At 42.7% G+C, this 20,109-nt stretch overlaps 1 protein-coding gene across 9 annotated transcripts in view; it reads right to left on the minus strand.

Moving 5' to 3' along the window:
- The window catches only part of Agtpbp1 (ATP/GTP binding protein 1), a 113,065-nt gene that overhangs the window by 24,346 nt on the left and 68,610 nt on the right, over positions 1–20,109 (minus strand). For 8 of the 9 annotated variants that reach the window (XM_021179857.2, XM_029485022.1, XM_029485021.1 and 5 more), the window contains 5 exons: positions 9,091–9,178; positions 3,847–3,991; positions 2,521–2,674; positions 1,230–1,410; positions 380–509 (listed from right to left, as the gene is read on the minus strand). In XM_021179857.2, the coding sequence (XP_021035516.1) occupies positions 380–509; positions 1,230–1,410; positions 2,521–2,674; positions 3,847–3,991; positions 9,091–9,178 (698 nt within the window). Of the gene's footprint in view, positions 1–379; positions 510–1,229; positions 1,411–2,520; positions 2,675–3,846; positions 3,992–9,090; positions 9,179–20,109 lie in introns of those variants that run through there. The other variant, XR_003838590.1, reaches the window with a different exon arrangement.

The following is a 20,109-nucleotide window of genomic DNA, read 5'->3' on the forward strand; positions in this document are numbered from 1 at the left end:
ATATATATATATATATATATATATATATATATATACACACACACACATACATACATGGATATATGTGGAACCTAGATTTAGAACTGTGCTTATAGATGTGTAACTAATTTACACACGTGCAGCTCCCAAAACTCCAGAGGGAGATGACAATAAAATAGCAGACCAGGGACCCAGTAAGGGAGGTCAGAGAATCAGCAAGGGGTGGGAACAAGGACAGAGGAAGGCAGTGGGCAGGGACAGGAAGGAGAACAAAGGGTCGAGACTCACAGGAGGAATGTCAGTCTGCATGCTAGTACGACAATGGTAAGGTAAAATGTACTAAGCCATTCATCAGTAAATACACTGATGTGCACAGAGACCAAGAAGCCCGGCCACATACCAGAGGTAGGCGCTTCACCGCGGCCAGGTACTGCAGCAGCCCCTTGGCGTGATAAATCGTGGGGTGTAACTCTGGGTTTGGACTTTGCCACTGTCTGTTCAAATCCTCTCCACTTAAGGAGCAGCGGTGACTATACACACAGAGACAGAAAAACAAAAGTAAGGATTCAAGGCGATGCAGCCTGAATGCACATCAGAACACAGGGCCTCTTCCCTAAGTAAACTTGTATCCATAGTGTGCTGCATGGAAAATCCGATGTCACATTTATGAAATCTGGTGATTTCAAATTTAAAATAGACTTTTGTAAGTTATAAAAACAGTGTCAATTCTGGGCTTTTCTTTTGTACTGTATGAAATATATTGTTAATAGGCCACTCCCTCTCGACTAAATAGGAACCACTTGCTACACTAACTGCATGCTAGTGAGTTGTCTTGTACACATACTGTGTGAGAAAGGCAAATATGTGCAAATTATGTAGTCTTGAAGCCATGTAAGCACACTCTCTGTTCATCATAGGAACTGTGTACTGGTGTGGTCAGACACCAGTCTACAGCCACGTGCTCAGCAAAGGAAACCGGATGTGTGTGCTCGGAGCTTATGTCCTGAAACAGCTTCCTAAGACAACTCAACAAAGATTTTATAAAGTTACCTTTCCATGGAATCATAACACTAACACATGCATTGTGTTTAAAAGTCTGATGCATTACCCACCAAAAACTTGGGGTTTTTTCCTAGAAAAAAAATCATCAAGCCCATTATTTGAATTAACTTGAACACTATTAGATCAACAAATTAAATGCAGCCAACTATCCCAACCTATGGCACTCCGGCAGCCACTGCTTAACTTACTTTCCATTGATGACACCATCTGGATTTAGCATGGGGACAATTTTAAAAATGTAAGCCTCCCGTAGGCTCTGGGCAGTCGGGCTATTGCTCATGAGGTACTCCAGTGTTCCCTTCATGACCCAGCTTGCATTAGTCTCTCCAGGATGCACCCGAGCAGACAAGAAAATATAAGGGCGAGTTCCTAAAGGGCACACAAAAGCTCAATTAAAATGAACAGCTCCGAAATTTGACTGCTGTTTCACTTTGGGGTTCTAGAACTCTCCTTGGTTGTTAACTCCAGTGGAAAGTTACTGTGCACACACAACATACACAATCTGCACTAGCCCTACCAAGAAAACAACAGAAAATGCATGCAAGCTGCCAGGTGCAGGAGTCTGTAACGTGACATGAACAGTGTGATCCTGCACAGCACAGGGACCACTTAATTGCTTCCTATTGATTAACGGAGTCTGAAAACGGTTAGTTCTTGAGGGTAAACATAGTTTTACAAAGAATAACACCTGCGAAAGTTTAAAATTGTGTTTCATAAACTCATGGACAAAAGAAAAATGTTCATCTAAATCTGTACAAACGATAGCACAGAGGAACGGTGACGCAGAATCGACAGAGTGCATTTACACAGTTGGCAAACGGCACACACCACATGATCCCTATGCCAGTGCACAGCGTCTGTCTCTGTCTGTCTCTGTCTCTGACTCTCTCTGTCTGTCTCTGACTGACTCTCTCTCTCTCTCTGTCTGTCTCTGTCTCTGTCTGTCTCTGTCTCTGACTCTCTCTGTCTGTCTCTGACTGACTCTCTCTCTCTCTCTGTCTGTCTCTGTCTCTGTCTGTCTCTGTCTCTGACTCTCTCTGTCTGTCTCTGACTGACACTCTCTCTCTTTCTCTCTCTCTCTCTCTCTCTCTCTCTCTTATCAAAAGTTGAACTGTGTTCTTGTTTGCACTACCTCAGCAATTCTAAACTTTAAATAGTGGAGAAAAGCAAGTAACTGCTTAGCACTAGCTATCAAAATATTTGAACTCTAGACAATTTATTGTATTTTAGCTTCAGCATGATTTCTAGAAATAACAACTAAAAAACATGACTATCAAAGCAATCCTGAGAGGAAATCTCAGGTGACTCTCACTTTCTAGAGTAAGAACCTGAGGTACAGAGGTGGTCTACGCTAGACACAGGACCAAGACTGGAATCCCAGTCTTCTCATGACTGCTCTTAGAATTATTTGTTATAAATACACAGAAAGCAAACCCAAGTGAGAATGTATGATGTTCTGAGAGAAGAAGACAGACTTACTGAACTGACAGATATGTTCATAGTAATTGGACTCTGGCATTGCTGTTATGGTCACCAAAGGACAGATGTTTCCAGACAAGGTTTCACACAACACGTCTTTTCGAAAATAGATTTGTTGAGGATTGTGTGCCGATTCCAATTTTTGAAGATGCATCTTGACAAGAATGTAAAAAGGAAAGTACATAATCATGTTAAAAAACTCCCTACTGACGCACAGAACAATGTGTCTCGAGACCCCTGGAATGAGAAGTAAATGTGCCTCTGAAAACCTACCTACAACATCAATGCCAACTAAACCACAGCCCTGAACGTGCTGGGCACAGGGGAAAGGTGGCACCTGCTGTCACCTGCCACACCCACAGGGTCACCCTACGTGGACTCCAAAGCCACCACAGGCGGAACCAATGTTCTACATAAGTTCATAGATATTCAGCTAAGGCTTTGCTGCCAATCTTTGCTATGAAAAAAAGCATCTGTTTTTCCAAGAACTTAGAATTTTGGACTTACGACTAAGGTCAGAATGAACCTGCTTCTACAGCTTCCTCACAGACACTCTGAGGAGCCGAGGACAGAATGAACCTGGTTCTTATGCCAAAGCATTAATTTTCCTACAGAAAATTCAAAATGTGGCTTTATTTCCCTACTGTTACAAGATGACCTACTTGTTTCCACAAGATTAACATTATATTTATTTATATTTATATTATAGTGCTTTTAGTTAAGCAAACAAATCTCATTTAGTTAAAATTTATTCACAGAAAGTTGCAGAAGTATCAGTTTCTATAAGTGATATATGAAATATGCAATTTTCCTTCCTAGTTCTTTCTTTAAGTTCTTTTTCACTTGTGGAAGCACAGGAGTGGGCCACGCACCCATGTGCACTCACCCCTGTGAGTACAAATGAAGACAGAAGCTGACATTCGTGTCAAGCAATAGCTACCTCTCCACTTTCTTTGTCTTCCCTGAGATAAGGTCTCTCAGTGAACCTTAGCCAAGCACTGAGGATCCAGCTGCCTGCACTCCTGGCAGTGGAATTTAGGGCTCACTGGATCACATCTGGTTCTCCTCTGTGGGGGCTACAGATGTAAAATGGGGTCCTCACTGCTGTGGCGCCAGCACTTTAGCATCTGAGCGTCTTCGGGCTCTCAGAGCGACCCCTTCACCATCCCCTTCCCATCTATAGTGTTTCCAACAAGCACTACATTTCTGTTGATATGCACCCTACATTCTATGGATATAGTAACCAGAAGCAAACTGTACCAAATTACCTGATACTTACTCACAATACAAAACGATATTCACAAGCTTACCACCAGGCTCTCTCACCTGCAGAGTCGAGTATGTGTATGGATAATGATAGGCGAAATAGCAAACATCGTCTTTGTGTGGGAAGTTCACAGTGAAGGTGATTGTGTAGTAGGACTTGCCCTTCTGTCCGCCTGCAGCAACTGAACTTCTCGAGAAGTGATTTCTGCGATTGAAAAGCATAAAGCATTTATTTTCCATGCACAGACGTTCTGATTTCCTGTGCTAATTTTATTAAGTAGAATTTCAGAGAGAAAAAAGAAAATCCCCAGTGGATATTACATTTAACTGAACTGTTTTATTCAACAGGCACTGTTTTAATCACTTTCCTATTACCATCATGAGACACACCATGACCAAAATCATTTATAGAAGCAAGAGTTTCCTTGGGACTAACAGTCTGAAGTTAGAATCCATCCTGCTATGACCATCACAGCAGGGAGCATAGCATCTGGCAGACAGGCTTGGTGCTCAAGTAGTAGCTCAGAGTTAATGTATGTCTCAATCCACAGACACGAGGCAGACACAGAGCATACCGGAGACAGGGTGGGCTCTGAAACTTCAAAGCCACACATTTCCTCCAACGAGGCCACACGTTCTACTCCTTCCCAAACAATTCCACCAACTAGGGACCAAGTGTTCAGACACACGACCCAATGGGCCACCAACTAGGGACCAAGTGTTCAGACACACGACCCAACGGGGCACCATCTGGCAGCACGCCTCTTCTCTAGACTGAGAGCACGTGAAGCTCATCCTCCTCATCAGTGAGTCACAGCATCCGTTACTTCATCCATGATAGCTCCCTCCATCAGTTAACAGGCTGAGGACCACATTCGTGGTAGCTGCTTCAAGCCACAGCATCTGGCACTTTACCATAATTAGTGTTAAGATTAAAAGAGAAAACTCGCAAGGAAGGCTGCTGTTTCCCAGTGCTTTCTGGTGTGGCAGGAGGGAAATCTGCAGCATCACAGATGCTGTGTTCTTGGCCAAAATAAGTTTAAGCCTAATTATGCTTTACAAGCTAATGGACAGTGTACACCATCTCAATAAGATACATTTGTTAATAGCAAAGATATAGTCAGCAAAAGACAAACTTAAAACTCCTAGATGAGAAAGAAACCAGTTTAACATAGCAGAGAAAAAGGAAACCTACTGATAAAAAAAAATATTTGAGAAACAAATTAACATAGATTAAGTGTGACTTGTGATGAGCATGGGAGATCAGAGAATACTTTAAAGGGTGTATTTTTTCCAAAAACTGTTTGTTCTCTCCTGCTAATAGTTATACAAATAAATCACACTTTCCAGGCATTTATACTTAAAAAAAATACTGTAATGTGTGCTCTTTCATAAAACCTAATGGAAAAAAACAAGTACCAAGCAGCATTTATATGGTCCCTGGGGAAATCTGAACACTGACTAGATTATAGTAAAGAATTTTCTTAATTTTTTTCTGATGTATGGTAATGGCAAGGTGGTTAGATGGTCTTAAGGGGTCTTTGTTCTTTAGAGATAACTATTTCTATACAAAATATGGTATCTGACAACTGCTTTAAAAAATTCAGCATGTGGGCCACTAGCAAGATGGCTCAGTGGACAAAGGTACTTTCTGCCAAAGCTGAATTCATACCTAGAACCACGCCATGGGAGGAAAGAACCAAACAAACCATCAAAGTTGTCCTCTGACCTCCACACAAAGCAGTGGCAGGCGCACCCCCCTTCCAACACCAGCCCCACAGTACGCATAAATCAGTGTTAGGAACCTTCACAGTCAACACAGAGGTAGGGAGCTCTGAAATGCACACACAGAACTGATCACACAACAGTAACTGCTCAACACGGGCAGCAAACACCTGCAACAGCATCCTGTTCATAGCTTGTAAAAGTCCTTAAGTATTGCTGACATAGGCATTTAAAGATCTGCTGTTGACTTAATTTCTAAAGTTCTAAAAACGCTTAAAAAATTTATTCACACACGTAGCTATTCAAACTATTCTTCATTAACTTCATCACTGTCTCTTGTATGGGCAGATAGTGGCAAATGCTAAGAACTAAGAAACATACAAAACAGTTTCTTCTCTGAATTGGCAGCTAACTGAAGAGGTACGTATGCCTGTAGTGAGAGTTTGGTTTCTTTAAAAACCCAGTTATGTTATGTGAATATGTTTTTGTTTTATTCCCAGGTGTGGGACAAGAGGCTGCTTCACAACAGGTGATTATGATTTGCCGGCTGCACTAGCTGGGGTGTAATTTTTGCCAGCTGCAGAGTTTAATTCTGGAGACTCTGGGGAGGGAATAAATAGGAAAACTCCAAGAGGGCCTGGGAAGGAGGCTGCTGCTGCCCCTGCTGTTTCTGGTTGCTGCTGATGCCTTTTTGTCAAATGGTCGTGAGAAATGAGACAAGCAGAAACTGGATATTCTGAAGACAAAGACTGGACTTGCCCCAAGGAACTCAACACCCCTAATCAGCAGGAAGAAGCCTAGAGAGGTCTAGGTCCCCATTCCCCTCTAACCTTGTTTCTCTCCTACCTAGTGTCGGGGGTTGGAAGGAGTTGGGATAGAATAAGGATTGGAAGGGAAGTAGAGTTATAAGAACCCAATAAAATAGTAAAAACCCATGCCAACATATGCTATCATACATGTCCTATGGAAGTTAACGGGCTATAAACAAACAAGACACACATGTTGACAGAAGACAACTATGTTCTATTTATAACTAACACAACAGTCTCCGATCCTTAGTAACAGATTTCTGGAAAACATATGCAACATAAAAATATAGTTAACCAATGAATGCTAAGTTGCACAGAATTCCAGTTTGGTCTGAGAGGAGCCAGACAAAAAAGCAAAAACTCCTGTTACCTCTCCTTACACAGAACAGAACTTAACTGTGTTACAGTCGTGCACACTGCAGTGTGAAAAGAACTGAAGGGTACGTAGAGAAGCAGGGATGTTCTGATATTTAATGGCCTGAGCAATTCTTCCAGAAACATGCCCACCACTGCCCAGGTCAGTACTAGGTCACTGCAACATTCTACCACACAACAGGTGACCCAAGAGCAGCTTTCTATGGAGCTATCATTAAAGACACTACAAGCACTATAAAGTGGAGATCAGGGTACATATTTCCTTTGTTTCTGCTTCTTATTTATGTGCTACTTATTTTGCTAACAAACATGGAGTGATGGAACCTTACTGAGATGAAGCCCATTTCTTTCCCAGAAAATAACAGAATTTAAGAAATAGGTTTTTCCAAAGAGAACATAAACTGTTACGTTAGTTTAAATTCTAGACGTCATCGTCTTCTGGCAAAGCTATAAGAACGAGACATCAGTGCTAGTTGAGGACAACATTAAGAGTCAAATCCACTTTATGGAAAATTCAAGACTAACAAGACAGAAACTGCCATCCAAAGGAGATAAACACCAAGACCAAAATTATAAACATACAAAATCTTGTGTGACTGATGGGAAATGATCATTAAAAAATAAAAATTTAAAAATTATTTTTATTTTGGGAGAGGTTGCAAGGGCAGAGGGCAGAGATAATGGAACAGGGATATAAGTGAGGTTAAGGTACATGTTATAAAATTCACTCCCCCTCCAAAAAATCAATAAAAAGTTAAAAACACAGGATTTTAAATGTTCAGTTTGGATGCAGGTTTTCAAACCAGAGCATTTCTTCTACTGTGTGCATTCATATTCCAACAGAAGAACATAGGAAACTGACATCTCACTCACATGGGCCTAAGCTGCTCCTTGCAGCTCACAGCAAACGGTGTCCTCTAAGAGTATAAAGCACATATTCTATCAGTAAAGAAACAGAAGACAAAATCCATGCTGCCAAAGCGCACATCTGTGCCCATCTGCCGGAGAGGCTGGACAGAGTTATAAGTCAGATACTTACATGGTTTCCATTTTAAGAGATTAGCCTGAAAGTATGTGTGCATTAGGGAAGTATTTCTGAAAAGACAACAGCAAATTTGTAATCATGGGCCTTCTCTCAAGGAAAGGTCTAGCAGTTGTGAGGTAGTAAGCCATACCTCCTAGCCTTCCAGGCACAGAAATGCACATAAGCAACCACAAGAGCTCCCAGGGCCCAGCACAAGTACATCAGGATAAAGGTCATAGGGAAAACTGGGCTGAGGGATGAACAGTGGAAAGAAGTGCAGCCAACTATGTGGTGTGAGATACACACACCAAGCTCCTAATGTATTGTATAGGAAGGAGAATAAGCATTATATGCAAACATTTTATATACAGAATTAGAGTAAAATAGGAAGCAAGGTCTAAGACTTCTCCATCGACATCATTTACAAGCAAAGCTGTAGCCATACACAGGCATCTAAATCGTACTCTACCTGCCCTCCCACACAGGCTCCAGGACCACCTTAGAAGAAGAAGAAGAAAAAGTTCTACAGTCCAGACTCAAACAGTGACTTCTGGACGTAACAGGACAGCTGTGCCTATGAACTCAGAGCAGCTGAGACTGCCTGCAGGCACCAGGTTAACAAGCCTCCACTCCAATCAGGGACACTATGGACATTTGATGGCTTGTGGGGCAGAGAGCGTTGATTTTCTTTAATGGTGTGGCCCCTTTGTAGGTCAACCATACTCCAACGGATGTCCCCAAACAGGTATATGGGCAGCACAAATTAGACTCCATGGGTTATTTTTCAAAAGGGGGGATGAAGAAAAAGAGGGAAAGGAAAAGGAGGAAGAGGCAAGGTATCGGGGGTTGGGGAGACAGGAGTGGAGCTGAAGGAGCTAGAGGCAGGAGTGGGGCTGAGCAGGGTCTCAATACACTGTATGAAATTCCCAAAGAGTCAATAAAAAGTAAGGTCACTATTGCTGGGCTAAAACACCATGACTAAGTAAGGAGGAGAGGAAAGCATTTATTTGGCTTACGCTTCCACAGCACTGTTCATCTCTGAAGGAAGCTAGGACAGGAACCTGGAGATAGGAACTGACACAGAAGCCATGGAGGGCACTGCTTATTGGCCCCCATGGCTTGCTCAGCCTTCTTTCTTACAGAATCCAGGACACCAACCTAGGTGTAGCATCCTCCACATCGGGCTGGACCCTCCCACATCAAATTACTAATTAAGAAAATAACCTACAGGCTTGTGTCCTGTCCAGGCATTTTCTTAATTGAGGGTCCCTCTCTTCCCCTGACTAGCCAACATGCATACTAAGTGTTTTCACTGTTACACTGAAAGGGAATGGAATGTAGCCTTCTAGGAACTTCTGTAAGAATACTCACTTGTAGTAACAAATGTCAGTACCCATACGGATCCACCATGGTCTGGCATTTAGTGCTTCCTGAACTGAATACATAAGTGGCTGCATACCTTTGAAAGAAGAGGAAAGGAAAGAGAGAATTCTTTTCAGAATTGATGTAAAAATGAATCCTGCCTTCTAGAAAGCACCAAAATTTCAGGAAGACTGAGGTATACTGCATTTCATTATTTTAAGATGTATTAGAGAGATATGAGTAATTTCTTAAACTATAATTTAATCAATATCCCCTTTTAAAGTTCAACTAAAATGGAATCACTTTAGAGTGGATGGATACCAATTCTTTTCTGTTAAATTGTTGTTCAAGTGTCAATTAAAGATAATTTACTCCTTGTAAAAAGTAAAATAGTGAAATTTAATAAAGAAATCGTGTAGGGAGATAGCCCCGAAGGTAAAACTCATCCCCCAGGCATAAGGCTCCATTAACCCTCAGAAGCCACGGAGAAGCTACACCTGTCTGTAATCTCCATGCTCCTAGATGGGAGGAAGCTCCTCCAGTGAGCCTGGCCAAAGCAAAGTGTAAAGGGCGCCATGCACACACACACACACACACACACACACACACACACACACACACACACACAGAGGTGTGTGCACACACACAGACACAGTCACACCACAGTACACACACATGCACACACACACACAGAGGCGTGTGCACACACACCACAGTACATGCACATGCAACCACACAAAGACAGACCCTGGCTGAAGCAAAGTGAAAGGGCATCATCATGCACACATACACACAGGCATGCACACACACCACAATACACACACAGACACAGGCACACCAAGTGCACACACATGCATACCACAATGCAGGCACAGCCACATGCACACTCACACACAATACTCAGCAATAACTCCTCTAATTCTTTATAGAGTCTCATGTGCACTGAGAAAATTTGTGTGTGTTTTCATTCCTTCTCTACAGAAGTGTTAACATGGCTTGTGTCCTGGCTAGTCTTACATCAATATGACATAAGCTAGAGTCATCTGAGAGGAGGGAACTGCAACTGAGAAAACGTGTCCCTAAGATCCAGCTGTAGGACTTTCCTTAACTAGTGACTGATGGGAAGGGCACAGCCTACTGTGGGTAGGGCCATCCCTGGCCTGGTGGTCTTGGGCTGAGCAAGCCATGGGCAGCAATCCAGTGAGCAGCATTCCTCCACGGCCTCTGCATCAGCTCCTGTCTCCAGGTTCCTGCCCTGTGTGAGTTCCTGTCCTGACTTTGTCAATGAAACACAATGTGGAAGTGTAAGCTGAGTTAACCCTTTCCTCCCCAAGTTGTTTTTTGGTCAAGCAGACGATGTACTTTCCTGGATGAGCTTTAATATGAACTAACCAGTACCCCTGGAGCTCGTGTCTCTAGCTGCATATGTAGCAGAAGATGGCCTAGTCAGCCACCATTGGGAAGAGAGGCCCCAAGGTCTTGCAAACGTTATATGCCCCAGTACAGGGGAATGCCAGGGCCAAGAAGAGGGAGTGGGTAGGTAAGGGGGGGGGGTAGGGAATTTTCGGGATAGCATCTGAAATGTAAATAAAGAAAATATATAATAAAATTAAATTAAAAACAAAAACAAAAACAAAATCTGCACTGCGTGCCCAGGCACAGCGGTGCCCTCCTTTCACCCCAGCACTGGAGAGACAGGCATGTGGCTATCTGTGCTCCAGGCTAGCATAGTCTACATGGTGAGATCGTGCCTCGCTCTTCCCCACAAACAAAAAGCAGAAAACCATCTCATTTCACTCCATAACCTGATATACTAGACTGTTAAAACTGGAATCGAGGTAGATTCATTTGTAATTTTAGAAACACTGATGGCTTTTCCTGAGAGCTGGCTTAATTTTAAATCCTACCTTTAGTATGAAGTCATTTTCCTGGTGTAGGAATATCTCATTAAAGATATTCGCATTTTATAAAGTTTCTTTTCCTTTCTCACTAGCTCTTTCAATGCTATTTGAGGCTCACCTTAACCATGTGCTGCCTAACATACATGCCAACCTATATCAGCTATGCTGCCTCCTGGCCCTCTGGAGGAGGTTAACCTACTCTGTGCCCCTTAATGACACAGGCCCTCCTACTGTGTGCTCCTTTTGCATTTCAAGAAATCAGAACCTCAGACCCTGATGGTGAATATACTATTCAACAACTATTTTCTAGTAATTTCAATCAAAAATGTTATATAGCCCTTGATGCAATATTGACCAAGTTTCTCAAATCAATTCTATCAAGTATAATACGAGAGACAGTGACTAATTCCCATGTGGCAGACACTGCTGTGTTTAGCTGTATAAAATAGTCACCATGTCCTCACAATCACCTGCCCTACATGGCAAGTGGTATTAATTCCATCGCTAAAACTCTGACTACATTTAAAAGTTAGGATCATTTTCTCCATGGCCTTTCAGCACCATTGAAAGAAAAGCATGGCTCCCCTCACACCACTGACGGGCGGGCGCACTCCAAGCTGCAGGCTCCTTACCGTGAGCCACCATAGTTTTAAGGAACGGCTATTCTTTTACAGTAACTTGTTAACTTGGTTCTACAACTCTGCACCTCGATTCTTAAGTTGCTTCTTTTCTTGGGTTTATTATTTTTTAAATTATGTGTATGTGCATTTGAGTGAAGTAACTGTACAGGCAGAGGTGTAGGTGGCCCTGGAGCTGCAATCACAGTCAACTGTGAGCCACCTGACAAGGATGCTAACAACCGAACTGCAGTCCTCTGCCAAAGCAGGAAGCACTCTCAACCACTGAGTATCTCTCCAGCTCCCTCCGTTGGTCCTTCTAAAAAGGAAGTTCAGAGATCACACTAGGTTCAGAAAAGTAAACAAACCCATTTGAACATTTTCATCAATTGCTAAACAACAAAAGTATAATTTAGTTTTGCAGGAATGAAAATGTAGCCTCCCCTCCCACATTTTTTCTTTTGTTTGGCTTCTTTTTTTTTTCAATTTTTTATTAGGTATTTTTAAAATATTTTTATTAGGTATTTTCCTCATTTACATTTCCAATGCTATCCCAAAAGTCCCCCATACCCCCCCCCACTCTCCCACCCTCCCACTCCCACTTTTTGGCCCTGGCATTCCCTTGTACTGAGGCATATAAAGTTGGTACGACCAATGGGCCTCTCTTTCCGCTGATGGCCGACTAAGCCATCTTTTGATACATATGCAGCTAGAGACAAGAGCTCCGGGGTACTGGTTAGATCATATTGTTGTTCCACCTATAGGGTTGTAGATCCCTTTAGCTCCTTGGGTACTTTCTCCAGCTCCTCCATTGGGGGCCCTGTGATCCATTCACTAGCTGACTGTGAGCATCCACTTATGTGTTTGCTAGGCCCTGGCCTAGTCTCACAAGAGACAGCTATATCAGGGTCCTTGCAGCAAACGCTTGCTAGTGTATGCAATGCTGTCATTGTTTGGAGGCTAATTATGGGATGGATCCCTGGATATGGCAGTCTCCAGATGATCCATCCTTTTGTCTCTGCTCCAAACTTTGTCTCTGTAACTCCTTCCATGGGTGTTTTGTTCCCCCAGAAACTTAGAATACCCAAGATACAAGATACAATTTACGAAACACATGAAACTCAAGAAGAACGAAGACCAAAGTGTGGACACTTTGCCCCTTTTTGTTTGGTTTCTTAAAGCAGGCTTTTGTGTAGCCCAGGCTAGCCTCCAACACCCTGCTAAGAGAGACTGCAGGAGCGTACCACTGTGCTCAGTCTCGCACTCCTCAATAGTGGAAACCATCTGTTAAGTTCCTGCTTTGGGAGGGGGGCTGGAGAGAAGGGTCAGCAGTCAACAACACTGACTGCTCTTTCTGGAGGGCCCAGCTTTGATTCCTATCATCCACACAGCAGCTCACAGCCATCTCTAAGTCCAGTTCCAGGGGATCCAGCACCTTCTTCTGACCTCCAGCACCTAACATGCACATTCTAAACATATATTCAGGCAAAACGCCCAAACACATACAATAACAAAATGTTCATTTTACTTTTGGGGACTGGTTAGGCAACTCAATAGGAAAGAGCACCTGCTGCACAAAGGTAAGGATCTGAGTTCAAATCCCCAGCACACATGTAAGAAGCTGGCTGTGGCTATCTATGTGCCTATAACCCAGCACTGAGTGGGCACAGAGAGGATCCCTGGGCCTTACTGGATGCCAGCCTTGATCCAGGTTCACTGAGAATCCTGTCAGGCGAATAAGCAGAGTGCTATCAGGATACCATCATACTCCTTTAGCCTCGGTGTGTGCACACAGGCACACATGCACACGTGAGTGCATACACACACACACACCACGCCACACACTCTTAGCTAAGATTCTGTGGGTGGAGCCATTGGAGAGCAAAGGCACATGCTCCCCAAGACGCTTCCAGGGCCAATTCAAATGTTCCCTTCACGCCTTTGCCAGACACTATAACCTCTATGACATATGTCTGTCTCACACTTGAAGTCCAACACTTTGGTTTACAGCTTCGTCTGTATTTTGATGAATGACGTCAGACTTCCTCTCATACCTCTTGCAAGTTTCTTGACTGTGTCAGACTCTACTCCACTGACTTCCTGGCTGTCACCATCACACTCTAGTAGGATGGCCCACTCTCTAGAGTATTTCCCAACTTTCACCTGCTTCTTGCTGGACCCCTGGCTGAGTCCCATCACTTCTCACACCCAGTGTCTTTCTCTTTCTTAAGTTTTACTCTCAGGTTGCTGGAGCATACCCTCAAATATTTCTCAAAACAGGGACTCCCAAGTTTGGCTACACCATTCCCAATCTTTAAATTCTTGCTTATGTTGTAACTTCTTAGTAGGCCAGATTCTATTTTCATAATAGTTGTCTTTCAATCCGTTAATTATTGGAGCTTTTGCTCTGTTTCTGTAGGTCTCCGTGACAACTTTCCTACATAAAGGTTTGTAGCAGCTTTAGGACAGAAACCTGTCTCTCAGCTATTCTGGTTTTTAAGGATTAAATTTCTCTGACATTGATGTTACCACTTCTCCTTTGTTTGCATTTACCTAGCTTATCTTTGCCAAATTATTCAATGGCAAGGTTCTGCCCCTGAAGGAACACACAGCACTGTGCTCTCTGACATCCTAGGGCACTACCTCCCCCAGGAGCAATGCCCTGCACATGCCCCACCTCAGCCCCTTCAGCCCACTTCCATTCCACTACTTACCAAATACTTGTTTCTTTTTTGACTTTCTATTTTTCCTGGTTCCACTGAATGTGTTACCCCATCCTTTTACGGTCTAGATTAGCTTTATTAAAGTACTAAGTCATCAGACCATTGCCAATCTGACTTTCCCCACATCCTCGGCTTTCATGCCACTAAGACACCTCTATGTATCCGGAGATCGCTACATGGACTAATTTTCCTCAAAGAGAGTTTAGGTAGCACATTTCCTGAATTCTTATGTTTACTGGCAGTGACAAATGACAGACTATAAACAGATATAAACAATATCTGCCTGTCTCCAAGTCTCCAGAGTTCCAGATGACAGGTCCAGTACTAGGCTGATCTTCTGTATGCAGAATGACAGGGTGGTTACAAGCACACACTCCACAACCAGGGCAAATTCCAACTCGGCCACACACAGACGCATGGCCTTATGGCCTTTGACAGAGTGCTACGCACTGTCTACACTGCTGGCTCTTCAGTGAGTGAGCACTGGCAGCGGACTGTGCTGAAATACACCAAGACCTGCACAAGGCGAGCACTTGGTGACAGTCACCCACCTACAGTACTGTCATTTCCCTCTCAGTACCTGAAGACTCACACTGCCACTGCACACTTAAATCACATCTGAGTCCCTGACCCTCACCGAGCCATTTAAACCTCAAGTTTCACCCTCCTACCATAACAGCTAGGTATTGGAAGCAGAAAAAGGCTCAGGCTGAGCTTAAGGAGCACTTTATACCTTTATATCTAAAATGCTCTGATTTTTTTAAAAACAATGTATCCTAATATTACTTTTTAAAGTACAGTATTAATTCTGAAAAGAGAAAGCAATACTCAAAAGTTCTGACTGAATATATTTGGGAAAGCTAGGCTGCAACACTAAGAGTCAATCTAAGGAAGTGACTCCGATTCCCTAAGCCATTATCTATTCAACATCACACAGAAAGGCTGCATCTGAGGAACGATATTGAGTAAAATATGAAGTTGCCACAGACTCAAACAGTGGCACCAGCCTTTAATGAAAGTGAAGTAAAAGCCAGGGTCAGTAATCAGGGCAAGCATGAGGGGGCGGAGTTGCTGGCGCCACCCTCCAGGAGCTGGTCCTCCCAGACAGGCCTGGGGTCAGGTTTGCTCAGCATGCACCCTCCCTCACTGCCTCTCCCTCCTGTGAGAGTCGCACTTCACGGTGAGAACACAGCGACCTGACTGGTTATGGGCAGAACAAGGTCAGCACCTGCACGAAGAAACATGGGGAATAAACTCTAGGAAACAAGGGGAACACACACACTGGTCTCGGCAGACTGTAGCTCAGTTCAGCAAGCAGCTGAACACATGCTAGCCGGAAAGACTGAAAATGCCTTTGAGCTAAACTCTTTTATTGATTTAAAAGAAGAAAATCTAACAGAATCCAAGGACTAGAAGGTACTTCCTGTATTAATGTCAGTTTCCTGATCCTAACCATCATGCTACAATGACACAAGAAAGCCATGGTTTGTAGAAAATGTATATACAAGGAGATCCAGAGTGCCAGGGCACCATTTTAGATGTCAGCATCTTGGCAACGTAAAACTTCTAGAAAGCATTGGGAGTTATGAAATATTGCTCAGTAGGTGACAATTTTGCCTTACAGGCCTGAGGACCTGAGCTTCGATGCCCAGAACCCTCAGAAAAAAAAACAGATACAGAAGCCTGTTTGTAATCCCTGCACATTCATACCAGGATGGGAAGAAACAGGAGGATTCTGGGAGCTCTCTAGCTAAGTAGCCTGCTATACACAGCTGTAAACAATACAGGTCCTGACTCCAGATGGAAGGCAAGGAGGTAGTCCTCCGACCTCAACACTATCTCAAAGCATGCACGAACATATGATACACATCATATATATATATATATATATATACACACACACATATACACCATGCACACAAAACACACATATACACAAACAACACACCATACATCTCATACACACTATATACATACATACATGCATACATACATACATACATGTGCCATATATACAAACATACATGCATGCATACATACACACACACAAAGTTGATTATCTTAAATTAGACTGGAGTCTTTGACAAGTGTCTTGTGCGTGCTCACTTTATGTTACAAACAGGATTGTTATGGTCGATTTATATAAGAAGGAGTTAAAGACCCCCTTGAGCCTGAGAGACATGCAGGGAGAGAATGAAACAGAAGCTTGAAAGTGAAGCTATCACTAAATGCAAAACTGCCATCTGGTGGCAATTTAAGAAAATCCATTTCAAGTAACAGATAAAGAGGGTGTGGAGATAGTGACACAAATGTTCAAATTTAGCTATTCAGACAACATTATCACAGCAATACATTCAAACTGCTTTAGGATCATCTGTGAAGACTGAATAGAATCAGCTAAAAAAAAGCCTTAGGGGGAAGGGGGGAACTAAAGAAATGAAAGCAATTCTGGCACTGCCCATCTTGGTGAGCCCGACCAAAGGCCTCTACCCACCAAGTCCATTTCTATGTGCACAGCACTCAGCATCCCGCAGGCAAAATGCCCAAGCCTCCCACAAAGTCAGACAGAAGGCAAACTAGCCTCATAAGTACTATGGCCTCCTTCATTAGTTTATGCTTTCCACCACAAATGATTTCTTTAGTCATCAAAGGCTCCCAGTGCTCATTATATTAACTGTGCATCCTGTTCTAAGTACATACAATGCGAATTCAAGTTTACAAAAAATCCTCACTTTTTTCAGCCTCTACTGATGTAAAACCGAGCCAGCTTCAGTTTTATCCAGTATTAACCTAGCAGATCCAAAACTGGTCTTATTTTTAAAAGTCTAGCTACCTAAACAGCTTGCTCTACCTTTTATCCTAACTTCATAGATATTATTTACAAATATATGAAAGAAAAAAGAACATTCACAGCATGTTTTATTGGAATCCAGAAAGAGCCTGGAATAAAGTTAGGTGGAGACTGAGAAAAGTTCAGCTCGTGGTCTGTAGTGTTGGGGTGGGCGCTCCATTCCATGTGGAGTCCTTGTGGGAACCATCATAAAGTGAGGGAGGGTGGCTGAGGGAAGAAGAAGAGAGGAGGAGGAAGGGGAAAGAAGGGAGAAGATGAGGAGGAAGGGGAAGAAGGGGAGAAGGAGGGGAGAGGAATAGAGGAGGAAGAGGAAGAAGGGGAGAGGGAGAAAGAAGGAAGAGGAAGGAAAAGAAAGGAAGAGAGGAGGAAGGGGAAGGAGGTGAAAGGAAAAGAGAAGGAAGAAAAAGGAGGGGAGAGGAGGAGGGAGGTGAAGGAGGGGAGAGGTAGAAGGGAGGAGGGGAGAGGAAGAGAGGAGGAAGAAGGGGAAGGAGAAGAGAGGAGTAGGAAGAGAAAAGAGGGGAAAGGAAGAGAGGAGGAGGAAGGGAGGAGATGAGAGGAAGAAAGGAGGAAGAGAAAAGGCGGGAGGGAAGAGGAAGAAAGGAGAAGGAAGGGGAAGGGGGAGAGAGGAAGAAAGGAGGAAGAAGGGGAAAGGGGAGAGAGGAAGAAAGGAGGAAGAAGGGGAAAGGGGGAGAAGAAGAGAAGAGGAAGGGGAAGGAGATGGAGATAGGAGATAGAGATAGAGATGGGAGATGAAGATGGGAGATGGAGGGCAGTCATGAGGAAGGGGAGGAGAGGAAGGAAGCAGCAAGCAGCACCAGACAAACAGTAGACATTTCATTTTAACTCAGTTATAATCATCTATATTAAAGACAAAGGGTCAAAGAACAAACCCCTTTCTCCATTTATAAAACCAGCTGCCAACCATGTACCAAACTAATTACAATTTACAAATATAGGAACAAAACTGAAGGCAAATACAGTGGACGACTTAACTGCAACACTGTTAAAGGACACACAGGGCATGGAAAGCTACAGTCGTCTATGTGCCAAACTACACTCAACTGGCACTGGCAGGCTTTAAAATGAGGACTTAGCACAGTAAAACCAAACTGGAACTCGAATGAGACACACACAAGGTGTAAACCAACAAACAAGCACTGGCTGGGTCTTCCTTTCTCTCCATGAAGTCAGTGGGCATTAACTGCACCACAGAAAACACATCTTATTTCTAATTACCTATTAAAACAAAACAGACTGGATATATTTCAAGGTTACTTCAAATCCAAGAAATGTTGCAAATAATAAAGTCTACATGTTTGTAAGCAAATTAATTAAACTTTGAAAATAGCAAAGGCTTTAACCAAAATAATTAAGCCAGGAAAATAATATAGTAAACCTTTTCCCTAGTTTTGTAGTCAAATAAAGATAGCAAGATTAAAAACAGAAATATTAAAATCTGGAAGGGATATAAAATTAAGTTATAATAAAGAGGAAATTTTAAAAGCTTTGATCATCTCCAAATAACAACAACAACAAAAAAAACAAATTAAAGAAGTAAAGAAAAGTACTAATTTACAGGGAGGTAAAGGTCAAAATTAAAGAAAACTTCTAAAGGAAATGAATAAACCAGAAGCTGTGGGGGATTTTTAATATAAAAATAAAATATTTTAAATAAATAAAAAGAAAAGCTGCCCAGAAAGGAGGAGGAGGAGGAGGAGGAAGAGAAGGAGAAGGGAGGAGGGAGCCCAAGCACGGAAACAAGGACAGAACTATAGCCGCTGTCCACAGTTTCTGCTACCAATGAAAATCTAAGAGTCACTTACACAAGAAAAGGTGTACAATCAGTACTGTCCCAAACCCAACAGCCACTGCAAGGAGACACTGGATAGCCTGTTTTAATTTTACATTAATGGGACCGCTATTCATATTTACCTTATGCAAGACCATGTTTAAAAAAAAAAAAAAACTCTCAAATGATTTTGTAATCAAACAGAAGTTTCCAGTACCTGATAAAATGGTGAGTGACACATATCAACATGCATAAGTGGTGGCGGTACACCGTCCTCTGACCCCACCACTTGAAAGATGGAGCAGGAGGAGCAGGGGTCCAAGGCCTCTTAACATAGTGAGTTCAAGGCTGGCTACGGCTATGTTGAGACTCACCCCACAAAGTAATAAACTTCTCGGAGAAACAAACCTAAAATTTTAAATGGCTTTTTGAAAATATGGTAGGACACTATACTATACTAATAAAATTAATATTCTCTGAACAAATGCTAATGTATAGTTAAGCCTTGGCTTATGCGATATAGGTATTTTAAATCAAATGGAGACATATAAAATAATTAAAATGTCAGGACACCTAAAAAGCAGAGAAACTGTGACCATTGATGTGTGATAACAAAGATTTCAATAAAACACATTAAAAGCATTTCGGAGGAACATTTAAGGACCAGAGAAAATATCAAAAATGCAATTTTTCTAATTAAAATACAGAGAACAACATAGCATGGTTCTTGGCCTTGTTTTTCGCTAAGGCACAATTTTGTGTTAGAATGCCAGCACTATAGGCAGGCTGGTACAAGGCTGTGCTAAGTGGGCTGTCTTGGTTCACGGCAGCCTCCGTGTGATTTCCTTCTGAACACCACCGCAGGTCCTGAACTGCATACAGAGCACACAGAGGAGAGCCCTGGGTGGAGATGTAAAGGCACAGCCACCATCAGAGGCCCTGCTTCGGAGTTCAGAGTCCTTACAGAATGTGCTCATTTCACAATTCCAGGGACGCTGAAGGCAGGAGCTGTCTTATCTCTCAGGGGGGGTGGGTAGGGGAGCAGGGCTGGGGAAGGGTATAGGGGACTTTTGGGATAGCATTTGAAATGTAAATGAAGAAAATACCTAGTTAAACTTGGAAAAAACATATTTTCAGAGAAATTATA

Source organism: Mus caroli, chromosome 13 (assembly GCF_900094665.2).
Source record: "Mus caroli chromosome 13, CAROLI_EIJ_v1.1, whole genome shotgun sequence".
NCBI classification, from domain to species: Eukaryota; Metazoa; Chordata; class Mammalia; order Rodentia; family Muridae; genus Mus; species Mus caroli.